A 21,431-nucleotide genomic window follows, 5' to 3' on the forward strand; every position below is an offset into this window, starting at 1 on the left:
TCAGTTGACCAATGGTATCCTAGCAGTGCTGGATGTGCATTTCTTTATGCCGGACTTACTACGTATTTCGCACTGCAAGTAAATGTCACTGAAAACAATAGCATTCTGCGCGATGGTCACAAGGCGTAGAAAAGGTGTGGGTCCACTTGGGCGCTTACGGGCGCACTGGACGTCAATAGGTTAATGTTGTTTACAGTAATTACACGTGGTGGACATTCTCATAGAAAAAGCAACAACAAATGCTGTTTCACTTTTAAATCACGTGATAAGATGAAAGAACGACAAAGCTAGATCCAATAACAAATGGTAAACACCACAGCGTACACTATTGAGTCATAGATGCACGCGGGAGGTTGCTAAGCAGGAAGGAAGCGTAAGAGTCGCGCGAGCCGATAGCCGAGAGCGACTCTAGCTTCTTGAGTGCTTAGCATACCTCCCACGTGCATCCATAACGTAATAGTGTACACTGTGGCGTTTACCATTTGTTTTATAACATAATATTGATACATTGCAGCAAAAGAGATTTCTTTTATTAAACAATTCCTACGTGACTGAAAACAAGCGCGCGCGGAAAACTAGTCTTTGCATTTGCTCACGTCAGCAGCGTATACGTTTACCCATGGGCAAATGGTGGACGCTGAATTAACCAGTGAGAGCACGCGCTTTACTTTGGTTATGCTATGAAATCACTTGGATAACAGTTTACTTTCACAGCGTAACAGCCACACAGTCCGTTTTCAAAAAATCTGTGGTCAAGGTTATTTTATAAGTTTCGCCGAATTTACTCGATTGATTTCTTCAGCTTTACCAATCCAAGTTCATTTTCCATTTATTTCTTATTCTAAGTCGATATTGTGAACTCTATACTTGTTAGGTCTTTCAGCTCAATACTGAAAAAAATGGACCCTATTTTTTTTTAAAGTTCAGATATAGCTTCCTTTTCGTTGTGACTCATAGTAAATCCAGACTATCTAGTCATTGGTTGACTTGTGTAACTAAAAAGTAAATGTTTCCCTAATTTGAATCAAATAACAGGAAAGGATAGCAATGGAAAACCTAACGATAGAAACCATGATAACTTCCTTGAGCATAGCCATCCCTATTGCCGTGTTCCTGCTAAACTCAGATCGTGTTCAGAAGGCTATTGAAATATTCAGCGAATGCTTGATTTTGCTAAATAACTCCAACCAGAACAGCAAAGACCAATTTATTTCACCATGGTACAGCACCATCTACAAACTTCTCTTTTGCGCTTATCTTCGTATCTCCGACCACATAAATGCAGAAAGATACGGTAGGAAACTTCTTGTCCTATGCAACGAGTCTGGTGCCTTAGTAGAAGAAGGAGATATAAGCATGGCCCTAGCAGGGATAGTTAAGAGTCAAAAGAGGTTTATAGAAGCCAAACAACTTTATGAAAAAACGGTAAATATAAAGAGACAAACTGGTGATAAAATTGGAGAAGGAAACGCCTGTGAAAGACTCGGATATATCTTTCATAAACTTGGCGAAAACGTAAGAGCGAAAAAGTATTTTGAGAGAGCCCTTGCCATAAGAACCAAAATTGGCGACACAAAGGGAGAAGCATCGTGTTACGGAAACCTAGGAGCATTGCTTAATTCGCTCGGGGAATACAACAAGGCTATCGAGCATCTCAAAAAAGCGCTTCTCATCAGAACTGAAATTGGCGACAGGGAAGGAGAGGCAGCCGCCTACGGAAACCTTGGTATTGTGTTTCAGTCGCTCGGGCAATACGACAAGGCTAAAGAGTATTACGAAAAAGCGCTTGTCATCAGAACTGAAATTGGCGACAGGAAAGGAGAGGCAGCCGACTACGGTAACCTAGGTACTGTGTTTCAGTCACTCGGGCAATACGACAAGGCTAAAGAGTATCTGAAAAGAGCGTTTGTCATCAAAAGTGAAATTGGCGACAAAGAAGGAGAGGCAGCAGCTTACAGAAACATAGGTACTGTGTTTTATTTGGTCGGGCAATACGATAAGGCTAAAGAGTATTACGAAAAAGCGCTTGTCCTCAGAACTGAAATTGGCGACAGGAAAGGAGAGGCAGCCGCCTACGGTAACCTTGGTACTCTGTTTCATTCGCTCGGGAAATACGACATGGCTAAAGAGTATATCGAAATACCGCTTGTCATCAGAACTGAAGTTGGCGACAAAGAAGAAGAGGCAGCCGACTACGGAAACCTAGGTACTGTGTTTCAGTCACTTGGGCAATACGACAAGGCTAAAGAGTATTACGAAAAAGCGCTTGTCATCAGAACTGAAATTGGCGACAGGAAAGGAGAGGCAGCCGACTACGGAAACCTAGGTACTATGTTTAATTCGCTCGGGAAATACGACAAGGCTAAAGAGTATTACAAAAAAGCGCTTGTCATCAGAACTGAAATTGGCGACAGGAAAGGAGAGGCAGCCGACTACGAAAACCTAGGTACTGTGTTTCAGTCACTTGGGCAATACGACAAGGCTAAAGAGTATTACGAAAAAGCGCTTGTCATCAGAACTGAAATTGGCGACAGGAAAGGAGAGGCAGCCGACTACGGAAACCTAGGTACTGTGTTTAAATCACTCGGGCAATACGACAAGGCTAAAGAGTATTACGAAAAAGCGCTTGTCATCAGAACTGAAATTGGCGACAGGAAAGGAGAGGCAGCCGACTACGGAAACCTAGGTACTGTGTTTAAATCACTCGGGCAATACGACAAGGCTAAAGAGTATTACGAAAAAGCGCTTGTCATCAGAACTGAAATTGGCGACAGGAAAGGAGAGGCAGCCGACTACGGAAACCTAGGTACTGTGTTTCAGTCACTTGGGCAATACGACAAGGCTAAAGAGTATTACGAAAAAGCGCTTGTCATCAGAACTAAAATTGGCGACAGGAAAGGAGAGGCAGCCGACTACGGAAACCTAGGTACTCTGTTTTATTCGCTCGGAAAATACGACAAGGCTAAAGAGTATCTGAAAAGAGCGCTTGTCATCAAGACTGAAATTGGCGACAAAAAAGGAGAGGCAGCAGCTTACAGAAACATAGGTACTGTGTTTCGGTCGCTCGGACAATACGACATGGCTAAAGAGTATTACGAAAAAGCGCTTGTCATGAGAACTGAAATCGGCGACAGGAAAGGAGAGGCAGCCGACTACGGAAACCTAGCTACTATGTTTCATTCGCTCGGGAAATACGACAAGGCTAAAGAGTATCTGAAAAGAGCGCTTGTCATCAACACTGAAATTGGCGACAAAGAAGGAGAGGCAGCAGCTTACGGAAACATAGGTACTGTGTTTGATTCGGTCGGGCAATACGACAAGGCTAAAGAGTATTACGAAAAAGCGCTTGTCATCAGAACTGAAATTGGCGACAGGAAAGGAGAGGCAGCCGCCTACGGTAACCTTGGTACTGTGTTTTATTCGCTCGGAAAATACGACATGGCTAAAGAGTATCTCGAAATAGCGCTTGTCATCACAAATGAAATTGGCGACAAAGAAGGAGAGGCAGCCGCCTACGGAAACCTAGGTACTGTGTTTCAGTCACTCGGGCAATACGACAAGGCTAAAGAGTATTACGAAAAAGCACTGGTCATCAGAACTAAAATTGGCGACAGGAAAGGAGAGGCAGCCGACTACGGAAACCTAGGTACTCTGTTTCGTTCGCTCGGGAAATACGACAAGGCGAAAGAGTATCTCAAAAGAGCGCTTCTCATCAAGACTGAAATTGGCGACAAAAAAGGAGAGGCAGCAGCTTACGGAAACATAGGTACTGTGTTTCAGTCGCTCGGACAATACGACAAGGCTAAAGAGTATTACGAAAAAGCGCTTGCCATCAGAACTGAAATTGGCGACAGGAAAGGAGAGGCAGCCGACTACGGTAACCTAGCTACTGTGTTTGAGTTACTTGGGCAATACGACAAGGCTAAAGAGTATCTCAAAAGAGCGCTTGTCATCAGAACTGAAATCGGCGACAAAGGAGGAGAGGCAGCAGCTTACGGAAACCTAGGTTCTGTGTTTCAGTCGCTTGGACAATACGAGAAGGCTAAAGAGTATTACGAAAAAGCGCTTGTCATCAGAACTGAAGTTGGCGACAGGGAAGGAGAGGCAGCTGACTACGGAAACCTTGGTACTGTGTTTCAGTCGCTCGGACAATACGACAAGGCTAAAGAGTATTACGGAAAGGCGCTTGTGATCAGAACTGAAGTTGGCGACAGGGAAGGAGAGGCAGCTGACTACGGAAACCTTGGTACTTTGTTTCAGTCGCTCGGACAATACGACAAGGCTAAAGAGTATTACGAAAAAGCGCTTGTCATCAGAACTGAAATTGGCGACAGGAAAGGAGAGGCAGCCAACTACGGAAACCTAGGTACTATGTTTGATTCGCTCGGGAAATACGACATGGCTAAAGAGTATCTGAAAAGAGCGCTTGTCATCAACACTGAAATTGGCCACAAAGAAGGAGAGGGAGCAGCTTACGGAAACATAGGTACTGTGTTTAAGTCGCTCGGACAATACGACAAGGCTAAAGAGTATTACGAAAAAGCGCTTGTCATCAGAACTGAAATTGGCGACAGGAAAGGAGAGGCAGCCGATTACGGAAACCTAGGTACTGTGTTTCAGTCACTTGGGCAATACGACAAGGCTAAAGAGTATTACGAAAAAGCGCTTGTCATCAGAACTGAAATTGGCGACAGGAGAGGAGAGGCAGCCGAGTACGGAAACCTAGGTACTGTGTTTAAATCACTCGGGCAATTCAACAAGGCTAAAGAGTATTACGAAAAAGCGCTTGTCATCAGAACTGAAATTGGGGACAGGAAAGGAGAGGCAGTCGACTACGGAAACATAGGTACTGTGTTTCAGTCACTCGGGCAATACGACAAGGCTAAAGAGTATTCCGAAAAAGCGCTTGTCATCAGAACTGAAATTGGGGACAGGAAAGGAGAGGCAGTCGACTACGGAAACATAGGTACTGTGTTTCAGTCACTCGGGCAATACGACAAGGCTAAAGAGTATTACGAAAAAGCGCTTGTCATCAGAACTGAAATTGGCGACAGGAAAGGAGAGGCAGCCGACTACGGAAACCTAGGTACTGTGTTTCAGTCACTCGGGCAATACGACAAGGCTAAAGAGTATTACGAAAAAGCGCTTGTCATCAGAACTGAAATTGGCGACAGGAGAGGAGAGGCAGCCGACTACGGAAACCTAGGTACTGTGTTTAAATCACTCGGGAAATACGATAAGGCTAAAGAGTATCTGAAAAGAGCGCTTGTCATCAACACTGAAATTGGCGACAAAGAAGGAGAGGCAGCAGCTTACGGAAACCTAGGTACTGTGTTTCAGTCGCTCGGACAATACGAGAAGGCTAAAGAGTATTACGATAAAGCGCTTGCCATCAGAACTGAAATTGGCCACAGGAAAGGAGAGGCAGCAGATTACGGAAACATAGGTACTGTGTTTCAGTCGCTCGGGCAATACGACAAGGCTAAAGAGTATTACGAAAAAGCGGTTGTCATCAGAACTGAAATTGGCGACAGGAAAGGAGAGGCAACCGACTACGGAAACCTAGGTACTGCGTTTAAGTCACTCGGGCAATACGACAAGGCTAAAGAGTATTACGAAAAAGCGCTTGTCATCAGAACTGAAATTGGCGACAGGAAAGGAGAGGCAGCCGACTACGGAAACGTAGGTACTGTGTTTCAGTCACTCGGGCAATACAACAAGGCTAAAGAGTATTACGAAAAAGCGCTTGTTATCAGAACTGAAATTGGCGACAGGAAAGGAGAGGCAACCGACTACGGAAACCTAGGTACCATGTTTCATTCGCTCGGGAAATACGACAAGGCTAAAGAATATCTGAAAAGAGCGCTTGTCATCAACACTGAAATTGGCGACAAAGAAGGAGAGGCAGCAGCTTACGGAAACATAGGTACTGTGTTTCAGTCGCTCGGACAATACGACAAGGCTAAAGAGTATCTCAAAAGAGCGCTTCTCATCAAAACTGAAATTGGCGACAAAGAAGGAGAGGCAGCAGCTTACGGAAACCTAGGTACTGTATTTCAGTCGCTCGGACGATACGAGAAGGCTAAAGAGTATTACCAAAAAGCGCTTGTCATCAAACCTGAAAATGGCGACAAAGAAGGAGAGGCGGCAGCTTACGGAAACCTAGGTATTGTGTTTCAGTCGCTCGGACAATACGAGAAGGCTAAAGAGTATTGCGAAAAAGCGCTTGCCATCAGAGCTGAAATTGGCGACAGGAAAGGAGAGGCAGCCGACTACGGAAACCTAGGTACTGTGTTTAAATCACTCGGGGAATACGGCAAGGCTCATGAGTATTACGAAAAAGCGCTTGCCATCACAACTGATATTGGCGACAGGAAAGGAGAGGCAGCCGGCTACGGAAACCTAGGTACTGTGTTTCAGTTACTTGGGCAATACGACAAGGCTAGAGAGTATTACGAAAAAGCGCTTGTCATCAGCACTGAAATTGGTGACAGGAGAGGAGAGTCAGCCGAGTACGGAAACCTAGGTAATGTGTTTGAGTCGCTCGGGAAATTTGACAAGGCTAAAGAGTATCTGAAAAGAGCGCTTGTCATCAAAACTGAAATTGGCGACAAAGGAGGAGAGGCAGCAATTTACGGAAACCTAGGTTTTGTGTTTCAGTCGCTCGGGAAATACGACATGGCTGAAGAGTATTACGAAAAGGCGCTTGTCATCAGAACTGAAATTGGTGATAAGCAAGGGGAGGCAGCAGATCTTACAAACCTTGGAACAATGTATAGAATTCTCGGAGATTATGAAGGTTCGGAAGTACGCTTGGCGAAAGCATTATCCATATCCAGAAATACTGGAGATAGAAGTACAGAGTTCCATATTTTGAAAGGTTACGCAGTTTTGTATTTATTAAAAAACAAAATCAAAGACTTCCTTTCATGTCTTCATATATGTATTGAGAAGTATGAGGAGATGAGGTATTTCTTGGGCGGCTCTGATGAGTTCAAAATATCATTTCTGGAAGACTCAGGAATTTTTCCCTACAAGCTGCTAAGTACTTTGCTTTGTGTCACCGGAAATGTTCGTGATGCTCTTTATGTTGAAGAGTTAAGTGGAGCGAGATGCCTATCAGACTTAATGGCAGAGAAGTACTCGGTTGAAACGCACATCTCTGCTAACACACAATCTTGGTTTGGCATTGAAAATATTTTGAGAGGGGAAAAGAATTGTACTTGTCTTTACATTTCTTATTTTCAAAATGACGTGCAGTTGTGGATCTTGAAAACAAGTGGAGCCATTCATTTTAAACGAATATCACAAGAAGAGAATCTCGTTCAGGCTGGGTTGTCCAGAGACTTTCCCTTGAGTCAATTTTTGGCTGATAACTTCCGGAGTCTTGGTATTTTGCCCACTGAAGACTGTGAAGATCGGTCTTTAAATATGATTGAGTCGCAACCTCGTACCGCCGAGAAAAAAAGCTTAGCAAGGGTGCGACTGGTGGAGGAGGACGAGGAAGTTATTTCAAGTCTATCGTTGTGTTACAAAATCTTTATTGCCCCAGTTTATGATTTGCTTGAGGAGCTTGAGGTTATTATTGTTCCGCACAGTACTTTGTACAAAGTTCCCTTTGCCGCCCTGAGTGAAAAAGAGGGGGCCAAATACCTCTCGGAGACGCATAGGATCCGGCTCATTCCTTCTTTGACGACACTCAAGATCACTCAAGACAGTCCAGAGGACTATCACAGCAACACTGGTGCCTTGATAATAGGCAATCCCAAGGTTGATTGGCTGTTGCCATTGCCAGGTGCTAGAAAGGAAGCGGAGATGGTCGGACGACTTGTGGGCGTTCCGCCCCTGGTAGAAGATCAAGCAACGAAGCAGGCAGTACTTGAAAGGATACGTTCAGTCAGCCTGATACATTTTGCTGCCCACGGCAACGCCGAAAGAGGAGAAATTGCTCTCGCCCCCATTCCTCCTTTCAACAGTCGAGATGTTATCCCACCAAAGGAGGCTTACATGTTAACGATGGCTGATGTCTCACGAGTGAAAGTCAGAGCTAAACTGGTGGTACTTAGCTGCTGTCACAGTGGAAGTGGACAGATAAGAGCTGAGGGAGTTATTGGAATTGCCCGTGCATTCTTAGGATCTGGTGCTCGCTCGGTGTTGGTTGCACTTTGGGCCATTCCAGACTCAGCAACAGAGCAGCTGATGAGACAATTCTATGAACATCTCGTTGAAGGAGAAAGTGCCAGTGAATCTCTTCATCAGGCCATGAAGTGGATGAGAAATAACGGCTTTACCAAAGTGTCTGAGTGGGCTTCGTTTACGCTGATTGGAGATGATGTGAGGCTCGATTTTGACAAACAGAGGTAAGCTTCACTCATAAAAGGTAATAGAAGGTGGCTATAGCTTACGAGTCGCTAATGATTAGAGCCAGCCATCTGTGACCTTGAATATAAAGGCTAGTTTGATATTTACTTGGTTTTGGAGAGTAACAATTGACGCTCTCTGTTTGGTGTTAAATATAGATTCTTGAAAGTGCCTCACCATCAATCAGATATACATGTAAACGAAAACCATAAGTTTTCCTACGTTTTGCTATTGTGCTTGTTATGATTGTATTTTGTTTTACAATTTGTTCTTATTTTCATTCGTTGCAGGAAAAAAGACCTTGACAGTTAAATGACGACTGATGAATGTAGGGAGACAGAGCTAAGAGACTTATGGATGCATGAATTAAATAGAATAAGTAGAGAACAGACTTTAAATAATATTTTATTGTGTAATTCAAGAAAAAGAATATTTTAAAATATTTTATTACTGCGTATTCGACATCTTGAAATATTAATCCGGAGATCAATTTTTATATTTTGTGTTTTCTTTTGCAATGTCCCTCCAAAGGATGTATTGGTTAGGCACTCAGGCAATGTTTTATTCTCTACAAAAATTACAATCACAAATTATGTTGTGGTTCATTAGTCTCGGCCATTAAATTTCTCAAAACGAATACAAGGCCGTCTCCAGCATTGTCGCCGTGATTTATTTAACAATTTTCAAATGGTGAAACAAAAATGTGTATACAGCGCCAGCAACTTAACAACTCAATTTAACAAGTGAAATCTCCCGGCATACCCGAGTAGTCTGGGAGTCACACAACGCGTGACAGAAAAGAAATTATGATTCCTTTTGCGCGGAGTATTATTGGCATGATGCCCTCTTGTAAAGTACAATCATTACAATTTAAGTATTAAGCGAGCCACCTAAGTGCGGAAGGGTTTTCCTCAGAGCCACTTCTTAGCATTAGTTAACAGAACCTTAAGTATTTGGAGAATGATTTTGATGGAGCGTCTTTACAGAAACCCTTTCTTTTGGTCACCTGCTTGAAAGATCGAGAAAAGAAAATATGTGAACCTCAAAATAGGAACGGGACAAATGTCTGTTGTGTGATTTTTGTGAGGTGGAAAAATTATGGCAGCAAGATTTTGAATCTTGTTCAATAAGTCACTTGCAGATTGTAATTGAGGAGATGATGCTTGTTTGCATGTTCATATTAACCATTACCTTTAATCGCTTCCAAGTTAGCTTATTAGACTTTTTTTATGGCCATCAGCAGTTTTTTCTTGTTTCCACATATTTTCGGATCATTCCACGGAAAATATATACACTGCCCTTTTTCGGATGTAGTCAGTGTAACTTTCTTAAAGGAAAGTAGTTCAGCAACTGATTCTGTAACCATTCTAAAGCGTAAAAATAAATGGTAGCGTTAGATAGATCTCAGAAAAACTCTCGAACGTTTATCTTTGGCAGATGTTCCAAGTTTCTCCATTGTTAAAGGCGGCAAGGAAGCAGGATAAGGGATACAATTGGCGGAACTCGGGACCATAAATAAAGGGTCTCCATGATGTCCACTGACGCTTTCCACGCTGAAATAGGAAATCGCGATAAGTTTCGTCCCAACTCATGTTACTTGATACTCGTTTTCTAGCGCCAAATTTGTGATAAAAAAGCGAGTGACTCATATGAGAATGACGATACCGTACTTTATGAGTCAAACAAAATTTCCATCTCGAAAATTATTTAAAGGATTAAGATTTTTTAAGGTTAGGAAATCATGCTGATTAATCCAAATATGATAGCTGAACTATAAGTATCGGTGCTTGATAGATCAAATACTTCATAATTATGAAGAACTTCTTGACTGAAACTATTAGTCGTTTAGAGGAGCTGAAAGTCTTAATTTTCTTACGGTCTTTGGAGTGCGGAAAGGACAAGGAGAGTCACTGCTCCCACTTTTCGTGTCACGTTCTCCCGCTTCCTGTGCTTTAGCGGCCCTTTGTCCCCCGACTCCCGCCCTTCATTGTACCACTCCCATCCTCAGGTTAACAAAAAGGATCAGAAACCTGGGTTTACTGGCTACAGCAAAACGTATCATTCTTGAACTTTTCAGGCCCTACAAATTTTTTGGAAGGGAGGGAGGGTAGGTAATTTTATTTATATGAACACTTACAGGTCAGTTTACATGAACCTGGTTATTGCAGTTTGACCCATCGCTTCTCGCATCGACAAGGAAACTCTTTATTCGCACTATTTCAAGAGGTTACTACAGATTATAAAGGTCAGAATATATAAAAAGCAGTAAATTACATCAATAATCAAAAGTAAAATGTGCACAGTGACCAAAGTAGCATAGCTTTCGAGTTGGCCACTGTCACGTATAATTAACTGGTGTATCTTAACATTTACACAAGACTTACTTTACTTTAATTCTAAATTTACACTAACCAAGGTATTTATACACAGTTAGTATTATAAACAAAGAGAATACAGAAGTAAGTAAATAAGTAAATAAATAAATGAAAATTTAATTAAGTTAAAAGAAGGAGAATTACTTTTTTTTATATTGAATCAAAAGAACAAAGGCTAAGAACAAAGAAACTAAAGTAAACTCATCTAAAGTAAAGACATCTCACTATAGAGGCCGTCTAATTCTGCTGTACAATATTACAGCTAGTGCAGTTTCTAATATGTATTTACATTTATTGAAATATCCAGAAATTACCGGCATCATGCCATTTAGCAATCAAATGAAATAGCTAAACGTAGCATTTAGAATTCGGTACCCTCTGTCTAATTTGGCTCTGCTTCTATTAATTTAACTGATTGCATATCCATCGTCTTTGATTTTCGCTCTGATTCGGAAGTGGCTATAGTCGTGTGCTATAGAAAAGCTGGCTTCAACGAATGATTCATATCACTACACAGGAATTGATGTTGAACCGTTTGCATTTTTTGAGCGTTTAATTTAAGTGCTGGTAAAGTATTATTGCACATTCTTGTTCGGCTGGTTATCACATTTTAAAACTATTCTGATTTCTTCAGTAAGTCTAAATCTTCTTTAAACCTGTGCAGAATGGTTTAGAAGTTGTACATACATTCTCTGCGGATCCATTTGTACACCAGCAGTATGATTCAGCCATATGACTGGAAGATTAAAAAAAAAAAAAAAAACAGACATTTGCAGAAACGAGGTCTTCTATGGACTGATTTTTCGTCGCAACATCGAAAACTACTGAGGCTGATCAAAACAACCTTGGACGACATACAATTGACCTGACTCGCTTTGTTCCCCGGAGAAGTTCGACAGCTGACACTGTGTGCATTGTTGCGTTGGCACAATAAAAACGACGCGTTTTGACATGACACTTTATTCACTTGCGAATCGCGAAAGTAGTCATAAAAGAGTGAAAACTAACGGAAAATGGATTAAATAACAATTAACAATTAAACATAAGTGAAAACTAAAAGGAGAAATTAGTACGAAAGTTTCATTAACATTCTGTGCCATACGATGTCGAAGAACACGCTTACTACGGTGGCCCATGAGTGTCACAGCAAAAAACAAAATCTACACCAAGACAAAGCGAACTCATGGCAAGACTACCGTAATTCACGGCAAAACTCAACGAACTCAAGACAAGACAACGCCAACTCACGGCAAGACAACGCAACTCACGTCAACACACCGCCAACCACGTAATCCGCTCGTTTTCTTTTTAAACCATTCTCCTTTTTCACATTACCCACAATACCTTGCGCTTTGGGGGGTAACTTTGGAGCCCGAGTTACAAGCAAAATGGCGGCTCCAACTAAACAAACGGATTTAAAGCTACCAAATTGTTATAAAGATGCTTCTAAACTCACAAAACCAAAGCTTAAGGAAGTTTGTAGAGCCCTCTCTGTAGATTTTGAGAATAATATCGGGAAGAAAGCTTTCAATTCGCCGTTTTGAGGTTGGTTTTTCTGTAAAAACAAACGCATCTCTTCGTACTCGAAGCTCCTAAAGAATTGATAGCGGATGAGGCCTTCTTTGTCGTCTTCTGGCAACTCCAAGTACTCATCTTCCAGGTGAACTTCCACAGATTCCGCCATAGTTCACAAAAACAAATTATGGCCTGTAATGGAATAGTTATCAGGTTCCATCCGCCGTGACATTTCACTTCTACCATGGCTTCTCGCTTCCGCCGTGGCTCCTCACTTCCTCCGTGAAAAATTTGCGTTGTGTTGCCGTGAGTTGGCGTTGTGTTGTCGTGTGTTCGTTTGGTTTTGCCTTGAGTTAGTGTTGAGTGTTTCCGTGAATTGCGGTTGTCTTGCCGTGAGTTCGCTTTGTCTGTAAGTTTTGTTTGTGCCGTGACGTTCATGGGCCACCCCAGCTTACAAAAACAGTTAACGTATATGTGCACGATCCTTCGCAGTAAAGCACTATTTAATCAATAGTGAAAATCAGACCTGAAAAAGAAATTCAGGCCTGTGCGGGATTCGAACCACTGACCTCTGCGATACTAGTGCAGCGCTCTACCAATTGAGATAACAAGCCAACTGGGAGCAGGCCATCAAATTAATTCGACATAAACCCGTAGATGATAAATCAAACAACAAATATATATGAAATACATATATATGAACTGCGGTTATGAAACGTATATGTGCACGATCCTTCGCAGTAAAGCACTATTCAAGCAATAGTGAAAATCAGACCTGAAAAAAATTCAGGCCTGTACGGGATTCGAACCACTGACCTCTGCGATACGGGTTTATGTCGAATTAATTTGATGGCCTGCTCCCAGTTGGCTTGTTAGCTCAATTGGTAGAGCGCTGCACTAGTATCGCAGAGGTCAGTGGTTCGAATCCCGTGCAGGTCTGAATTTTTTTCAGGTCTGATTTTCACTATTGCTTAAATAGTGCTTTACTGCGAAGGATCGTGCACATATACGTTTCATAACCGCGGTTCATATATATGTATTTCATATATATTTGTTGTTTGATTTATCATCTACGGGTTTATGTCGAATTAATTTGATGGCCTGCTCCCAGTTGGCTTGTTTGCTCAATTGGTAGAGCGCTGCACTAGTATCGCAGAGGTCGGTGGTTCGAATCCCGTACAGGTCTGAATTTTTTTCAGGTCTGATTTTCACTATTGCTTAAATAGTGCTTTACTGCGAAGGATCGTGCACATATACGTTTCATAACCGCAGTTCATATATATGTATTTCATATAAATTTGTTGTTTGATTTATCATCTACGGGTTTATGTCGAATTAATTTGATGGCCTGCTCCCAGTTGGCTTGTTAGCTCAATTGGTAGAGCGCTGCACTAGTATCGCAGAGGTCAGTGGTTCGAATCCCGTACAGGCCTGAATTTTCTTCAGGTCTGATTTTCACTATTGCTTAAATAGTGCTTTACTGTGAAGGATCGTGCACATATACGTTTCATAACCGCAGTTCATATATATGTATTTCATATATATTTGTTGTTTAAAAACAGTTAATCAAGCTACAAAAACACGCGCGGGAAAACCTGGCTTTTTTTGTCATGTGACTAAGTGCAGCACTGCGTAGATGGACACAAGGTGTGCAAAAGAAAGAAAAGCCAAACAAGAACGAAAATGGTACATCCTAGTTTTCGATTAAACATTTCCTTGGGAAAAGCCGGTCAGCTAGTCGCCCAACGTCTCTACTTCAGTCCAAGTCTTTTTGTTCTCAAAATGATTCTCCAAAGAGCTCAGCTTTTAAATTGGACTTATGAAGACGGAGTCTTTCGTTTTGACTTTCAACGTGCGTACCATGCCATCGGGCCCAGGCTAGGTCTTCAAGACCCATCCAAGATCCCATGTTCTCTCGGTGCAGCAGGACCAGAGTTAGGCAGGGTGTTATGCTATTTCCCTCGAACTTACAGGGTTGGCAGATACTCCCGCAACCATCGCTTGCATAACGGGTCAGCAAAAAATTAGATTTGGTTCCATTTCCCTTGGTAGTGGTCAGCTTTCTCGAAACACACCCGGAGGTAGACAGATAGACCATCACATTAGAAAGTGTGCAGACGGTAAGTGACTGTAGCTCGTTTGTGTCGTCTGAGTTGGCAGTAAGCGCTTGTCCGTTTAACAATAGTTCAACTTCCTTCAAAAGGGGGAAGAGAAAATGAGAAAGCCCTGCAGAGTAAAAATAAACGCTTTTTATTAAGACACCAAAAATCTTAACAGTTATCGATTTCAGCAAAATGCGTTGTCCTGTAGATAAGTTTAGATAGAAATGAGATACAGAACCTAAAATCTTACAGAGTCCGGTTGAATTTTTGGTTTCTCCGCTATCCAGTGCACGAGACTAACTTGTGAAGTCCCAAAAAAACCGTAATTTCTGAAGTTATGTAAATGCTTAGTACATCCCCTAAAAATTAACCGTCTCGCAAGTCACGCTCGAACGATTTATAATTCAATGTTTATCACAATTAAGGAATCTGGCAGAAAGACGTGGAGAGAAGGATTTAATAGAATATTCGATAGCCTTCCCAAGAGAAGTATCAATTATTGAAAATTATCAAAATATCAAAATATTAAAATGGGGGGTGAGTTTCTAATTAAATTGTAGTGCTGCGTCGGTGGCGGATTGTAAACGTAAAGAATTAAAAAGCTGACGTTTCAGGCGTTAGCCCTTCGTCAGAGCGAATGGAGGAATTGTGGATTGTGGGAGTGTTTATATACAGAAATTGGAGCTACGCTCTTGGTGGGAAAATTAAAATAGGGATCAAGCTAGATCCTCTCTCTTTTGTCATCTGCTTGTTACCATTTTAAACACGAAAAAAGTTTACCAATATACGATTCCTAAAAGATAGAACTCTGAGGGAGGAGTTTAACTGAGCTGAAAATGAATGTCACCATACTGTGGTTGATTGCCTTTGAAAGTGGCGGGGTGAACCGCTTATCGTGCCTTGTGAGGTTTTGCTGGTTATTGAAGTTTTGCTCTCCCATTCTAACAAAAAGGGAAAGGCTATCAATGCCGGTGTAAAAGTAGTTTATTACGTCGAGAATGTCTCTTGGAAAATGAAAAATTTGAAAGCCAAAAGATGGTCACCCATGGGTTGTGCCATGTTTGCCTTGAAACAAACACAGATCGAATTATAGATTTGGTGTGCGTTTTCGTGAACATTTTGTTATAATGCCATGTAGAAGATGTTTGTGCAGTGCATGAAAGCGAAATTTCCTTGGAAAATGTGTGCTGCGCATTTTAATACATATTTTGTTGTCTTTCCATGAGCTCTCTCGACGAGGTAGTATCAGCTGACGATCATCAAGTTAAACAAAACGCTGAAGTTCTTCTTTCTTTTTCTTTTCTTTTCTGCTTTGTTCCCTCGGGGGTAAAGAGATAGCTGAACCCCAGATCACAATTTGAAAAATTTTTTTCTAAGTCTAGTATTTGTTATTTGAACTTGAAATTACTCTGCGAGTATTGTGAAAGCTTTTTTTTTTTAAATATTTTCAAATTGTGCCGGCATATTATGTTTGCACGCTCTCATTATGACAAATGAGAGCGTGCAAACTATCTCAATTCTTTTATAACGTCAATATTTTTGTCTTTGATCCTGCAAATCATACTCTCTAGAAAATGAAAAAAAAAAAAAAAAAAAAGGAACAAAATGAGTTGATTATCGCGCACAGTTAACTAACTGTTAAAAAAAATGCTTCAGTTATAGGGTGATCGATCTTGGGACAAAAATCCAACCGTTCTAAAGGGATGAACAGTGAAGCCTGACGTTCTCTTTTCAAAAAGAATATTATTTTTCATTTTTGCATACTCATTTCCATCAGAAGTTATAAAAGTGTGACGTAAAAACGTACCTAAATAGATTCATTTTAAAGTAAGCTGCTGATTAGCTCTCCATATCAGTTCATGAAGAATTTATTATCGCAGACAGATAGTTCACAGTTTAGAGAAAGAAGCTTCATTTGTACTGTCATCGATGTTATGATGAGAATCCAACTTTCCAAAGCGATGAACACTGAGGCCTGACTTTCCCTTTTAAAAAAGAATAACATTAATAATTTTAGCATGGTCAAATCCACCGTTAGTAGTAACAGTGTGATGTACAAACCGGAATATATTTACTTGAGTTGGAACGTTTAAGTCCTCTGAGTAAAATGCTACATAGTTCTCCGTATCTTCCTCTCAGAGACGGAATTTCATTCATTCTCCCGCGGTATTCAATTTCCGTTTTGAATTTTGGGAAGTCGTATGAAAACTGGGGAGTTTGACCCTCGCTATCTTCTGTAAGATTAGAGATAAATTTCTATTTTTTTAACGAAATTTTGTGAAATGAGAATCATTAGTTCACGGCTCGTACATAGTAAAACACTTTAAAGAAACTATATAACCTTTTGATCTTTTCTTCGAATATATTTGATAATTGAATAGTTTCTAGCATTTTCAGCGATGTTTTTATTACAGTTTTAATTTTTCCTTTCAATAATCTCAAAGTGGCAGTAACAGTGTTTGACACCTATGGAGGCATCCAAAGGAGTCATGATCAATGGAGAGATTTTACCCCCCGTCTCACCGATCATGATCATAAACATTCTGGCCCGTATGCTCTTTAATTCAAGTTTGACGCAGCTATAACCCCCTACCCTACCCCTACTATTTGAAAAATGTTCCCAACGCCTCAGATGTACACGATAACAAACAAGGCCATTTCTTCTTAAAAAATGGAATTTCCCGAATTCTGAGAAATCAGGTAGTGTTGACATCAAATACAACAAAATCCAGTCATTTTGAAAGGAATTTCTTTATCTAATGTGGGGGCAACAAAAATTCTAAAAATCATGAATTGGAAATAAGCTTGTCAAGCTTGTTTGATGAAGAGGACAAGGAAAAACCTACGCTATATAGACTTCTTATCATTCGTATGAATCCTCGGTTTTAGTGCTTTCTAATTGCAAGTTTCTTGCAGTTGTCTGAGGAAAAGAGGAAACAAAAAGGTAAAACCCCCGGCAACTGCCGTAGCGAGTTTTCAGGAGAGTGTGTTTCGGGTGCACGTAACCACAACGTAAATGTGGTTCAAGTTCATTTCCCCCAACTCTCTCCCCTACCCAAAATAAGCATCAATCATTGATCATTACTGAGAGTCAAGCTAGATCATCTCACTGATGTCATCTGCTTGTTACCATATTTTAGTCACTGGATTAATGCCTCCAAAGGTGAGACCAGTGATGTGGTTATTAGATCAGTTAGTATTTTTGTCTCCGATGATGTTAATCACACCTGGAAGAAAATGAAACACACAGATAGCTTACCGTTTTAAGACAGGAGCTTCGATGATGCAAACCACACCCGCTAGAAAAGGAAAAAATTCGTGAAGACAATGAGCAGCTTATCCGATCCCGCATAGATAACTAACCGTTTAAAGAAAGAAACTTCGATCAGTTGTACTGTGATCGATCTTGTGATCGATTTTGTGGTGCAAATCCAAACGTTCCAAAGCGTAAACTTGAACATTGAAGCCTTACTTTCCTTGTTAAGAAAAATAATTATTTTCTTGGCTTGTTCAAATCAATCATTAGTTATAAAAGTGTGACATACAAAATGCTATGTACTTATTGACTGAGTGGGAGGGTCGGACGGGAAAACATTGGCAGCGAGGTCAGTGCTTCATAACTAGGAACCGACTATTTTCGCATCCATCCCAACGTATATGTAGTCCAGGTTCATATCTTGTCCCCCCCCCCTCTCTCCCCTCCCCAGGAGTATCAATTGTTAATTGTGACTGAGAGTCAGGCTAGATCTTCTCTCTGATGTCATCTTCTTGTTACCATATTTTAGTCACTCCAAAGCTAAGACAACTGATGTGGTTATTCTTAAAGCAAATTACCGATCCACTCCGTCCGTTTTTCTAACCTTTACATCTGTGAGTGTTTTTGTCTTCGATCATGCAAACCATACCCGCAAAATAAATGAAAAGTTCACGAAGACAATAAGTCGATCATCACGCACAGCTAGCTTACCATTATAACAAGTAAGATCTTTTGACAGGGAGCCCACGTCACAAAGTGTGGTTTTCAGTGAGGCCCTGCATAAATCTAACGTAAGGATAACAGAAAATATAAATATGGTTATCAAGAAAAGGATAAAAGGCATAATCAATAGAAGAGACTACATATTTTTAACAAGACGTCTAAAAACTGAAAAATCGGAAATGTTCCTAGTGCCGTCTGGGAGAGCGTTCCAGTCATCTACTGCATGACAAACAAACCGATGCTGACCCCATGTACGCTTTGATTGTGGTTTACAAATGTTGTTATTAAAACGAGTGTTATAATCATGCATGTCTTTAAAATGATTAAAATTAAAATTCCAATCAATTAGTCCATTCAAGGACTTAAAAACCAAAAATAGACGATGAGATCTTCGTCTTTTTTCCAATGTATCCCAACCAAGTAGATCAAGAGCTTCTGTTGCTGATGAATGCTTTGGCATATCTAAAATTAATTTAGCTGCTTTATTCTGGAGTAATTGGATCTTGTTCATCAGAGTGGTGTTGGATTTATCCCCCCAAGTCACATCAGCATAATCAAGGATTGGCAGCACCATAGCTTTTACAAAGAGTTCCCTTGTATTTCTTGGCATAAGATGTTTTATTCTCTGTAAAACGCCAAGCCTCTGAGACACTTTGGTCTTAATGTAATCCACGTGATCAGTCCAAGTCAGATTCTCATTGATAATTACGCCCAGATACTTGAACGAATTGACTCTGTCTAACTCCTTCTCCTTGATTATTAATGTGAATTCTTCTAAGGTGTTAAGTTTCCTTGGACCGCCAATGAGCATGAATTTAGACTTCGAGATATTTAGTGTAAGTTTATGCTCGTAGAGCCACTGAGCTAGCCTGTCCAGATCCTGATTCAACATGGTCTGTAGGTCACGGGCTGATTGAGAAGAGCAGTAGATAGCAGTGTCATCAGCGAATAAGGTGACCGTAGTGTTCCGAAGGACCTTGGGTAGATCGTTGATGTAAATGGCAAATAGTAATGGACCGAGAATAGACCCCTGAGGAACACCAACGGAAACCTTCCGCGCAGGAGAAGAGGCTTGACCAATCACAGTCTTCTGGTAACGAGAGGATAAGTAGGAATGGAACCACTCAAGATTCTTGCTGCGTAATCCTAGAGATTTGAGCTTCCCGAGTAAAATGACATGGTCAACGGTGTCGAAGGCTTTCTTCAGATCAATAAAAACTACACCATTTACTAAACCTTTATCCATATTACTTAGCACTTCATCGGTAAACTGCGTTAGAGCTAAAGCGGTAGATCTTGCACGTCTAAAGCCAAACTGGTTCACAGCAAGCAGATTGTTGGAGTCGAGGTAGCCGTAAAGTTGAAGAAAGAAGCTTCAGTTGTATTGTGATCGATCTTGTGGAGCAAATCCAACCGTTCCAAAGGGATAAACACTAAAATCTAACGTTCCCTTTTAAGAGAGAATAACATTTTTCACTTTGCTCGCTCAAATCCATCATTAGTTATAAAATTGTAACGTCACAAAACGATTGAAATACTATGTACCAAACTCAGTAAGTATTTTATCATATGACTTCTAAGTGTTGAAAATTTCAACCTAAATAAGACGCAAAAGTACACGAGTACAAAAAAAAATTTGCAATAAAACTTTTCCTTTACTTTTGGGATTAGCCTGGAGGGGGATGGGAGTAACATAAAACGCAAATAAGCTGGATCCTCAAAACCCTCAAAACATTGTGACAGTGGAAATTTCGGAAGGTTGGAAGAAGTCCCGACTGCACTGATTTCATTGTTCTTGTTGTTTCATTTTCGAAGCATCAACTACAAAGTCAACATCTTGGTAAGTGCGATCGAAAATCATTTCTATTCACTCGGTTTTTATCAGCAATAGCTATTTAGTAACTCTATAGAAGTAGACTCTCATCGGAAGGCCCAGTAACTGCGTTCGCGCTTGTTCTGTCACGCTGTGAAAGAATCGCCCCCACAAGCGTGAAATACATTCGTTCTACAGTGACTTATTCGAACCTTTGTCGCTTTATACCCCATATTTTATCCTCATTAGCTAAGATTATTGAGTATCGCCCACTTTAAGAGACTGATGATCAAAAAAGCTTAAATTAGACCTATTTGAGATGTGGACTGTCCCTCGCTTTACATATCCAATGGCTATAATCTGCATCACTTATTAACTTGACCTTGTTTTAGGAGTGTTCAACGAACGAATCAAAGATCTCGGCAGATACAAATTATTTTTTCGTTTTTTTTACTTGTACACGAGCATTTCATAGCCGAGATACCCTTAGCTGAAATCTGTGGATATTAGCGGTTCTGTGGTACAGAATTTTCCAAGGAGCGTAATCTGTTTCTTTATTTAAAGCGCCTGAATCTCGCACGAGAAAACAAGTCGGTCTGTTACACTGCACTCACGCTCAAGAGAAGAGATGTTTTAATTTATTTCTTCTTTGAGAAACTGAAACTTATTGAATACTAGCGATACAACACTATTGATTTCCCAAGATTATGAACCACTCTGATGAAGGGCTAACGCTCGAAAAGATCAGCTTTACGGTGGCCAATTTACATTATCAACTCATTTGACCGACAAAACCAAATTATTGTGTAATACCCCCTACCGACGCATGCAGGACCGCATGCAGTTTTTATAGAAACTTACTCGCTCAAGTTGACCGACGTAATTTGTAGTAATGGGCGCGACCTCCGTCACGTAACCATTGGTCAACTTTCTTTCTTGCAACATGTGATAAAATGAAAGAACGAAAAAGCTAAATCAATAATCGGATGGATAACAGTTCACTTTCAAGGCGTAACGGTGACACAGTCCGTTTTCAAACAATCTGTGGTAAAGGTTATTTTACAAGTTTCACGGATCGTGATCAGCTGATTTCTCCAGTTTTACCAATCCAAGCCCCTTTTCCATTTATTTCTTAGTTTGAGTCAGTTTTGTGAATTCTAACACTTTCAGCTCGGTACTGAAAAATAATCGACCCAGCCAGTTTGCTTTTCAAGTTCCTATATAGCTTCCTGTTCATATTGACTCATAATGAATCCAGATTATCAAGACATTAGTTAACCTATGTT

General features: G+C 40.8%; 1 protein-coding gene across 2 annotated transcripts; it reads left to right on the forward strand.

Moving 5' to 3' along the window:
• The first annotated feature begins 764 nt into the window (after positions 1–764).
• On the forward strand, positions 765–9,759 carry LOC148717869 (uncharacterized). Of its 2 annotated transcripts, XM_088742303.1 has the most exons (2): positions 765–8,360; positions 8,652–9,759. In XM_088742303.1, the coding sequence occupies exons 1-2, from the start codon at positions 1,048–1,050 to the stop codon at positions 8,671–8,673; spliced, it is 7,335 nt and encodes a 2,444-aa protein (XP_088598429.1). In that variant the 5' UTR covers positions 765–1,047; the 3' UTR covers positions 8,674–9,759. The 2 variants fall into 2 exon arrangements, with proteins under 2 accessions (XP_088598429.1, XP_088598431.1); XM_088742305.1 differs by lacking the exon at positions 8,652–9,759 and having other exon boundaries at positions 765–8,364.
• The last annotated feature ends 11,672 nt before the right edge of the window (positions 9,760–21,431 follow it).

This window comes from Stylophora pistillata, chromosome 13 (genome assembly GCF_964205215.1).
Source record: "Stylophora pistillata chromosome 13, jaStyPist1.2, whole genome shotgun sequence".
Classification (NCBI taxonomy): domain Eukaryota; kingdom Metazoa; phylum Cnidaria; class Anthozoa; order Scleractinia; family Pocilloporidae; genus Stylophora; species Stylophora pistillata.

Excerpts from the sequence above, each read along its gene's own strand:
- LOC148717869 (XM_088742303.1), top strand. The coding sequence starts at position 1,048 with ATGGAAAACCTAACGATAGAAACCATGATAACTTCCTTGAGCATAGCC. Across the intron at positions 8,361-8,651 it reads CTCGATTTTGACAAACAGAG|GAAAAAAGACCTTGACAGTT; the intron begins GTAAGCTTCACT and ends CATTCGTTGCAG.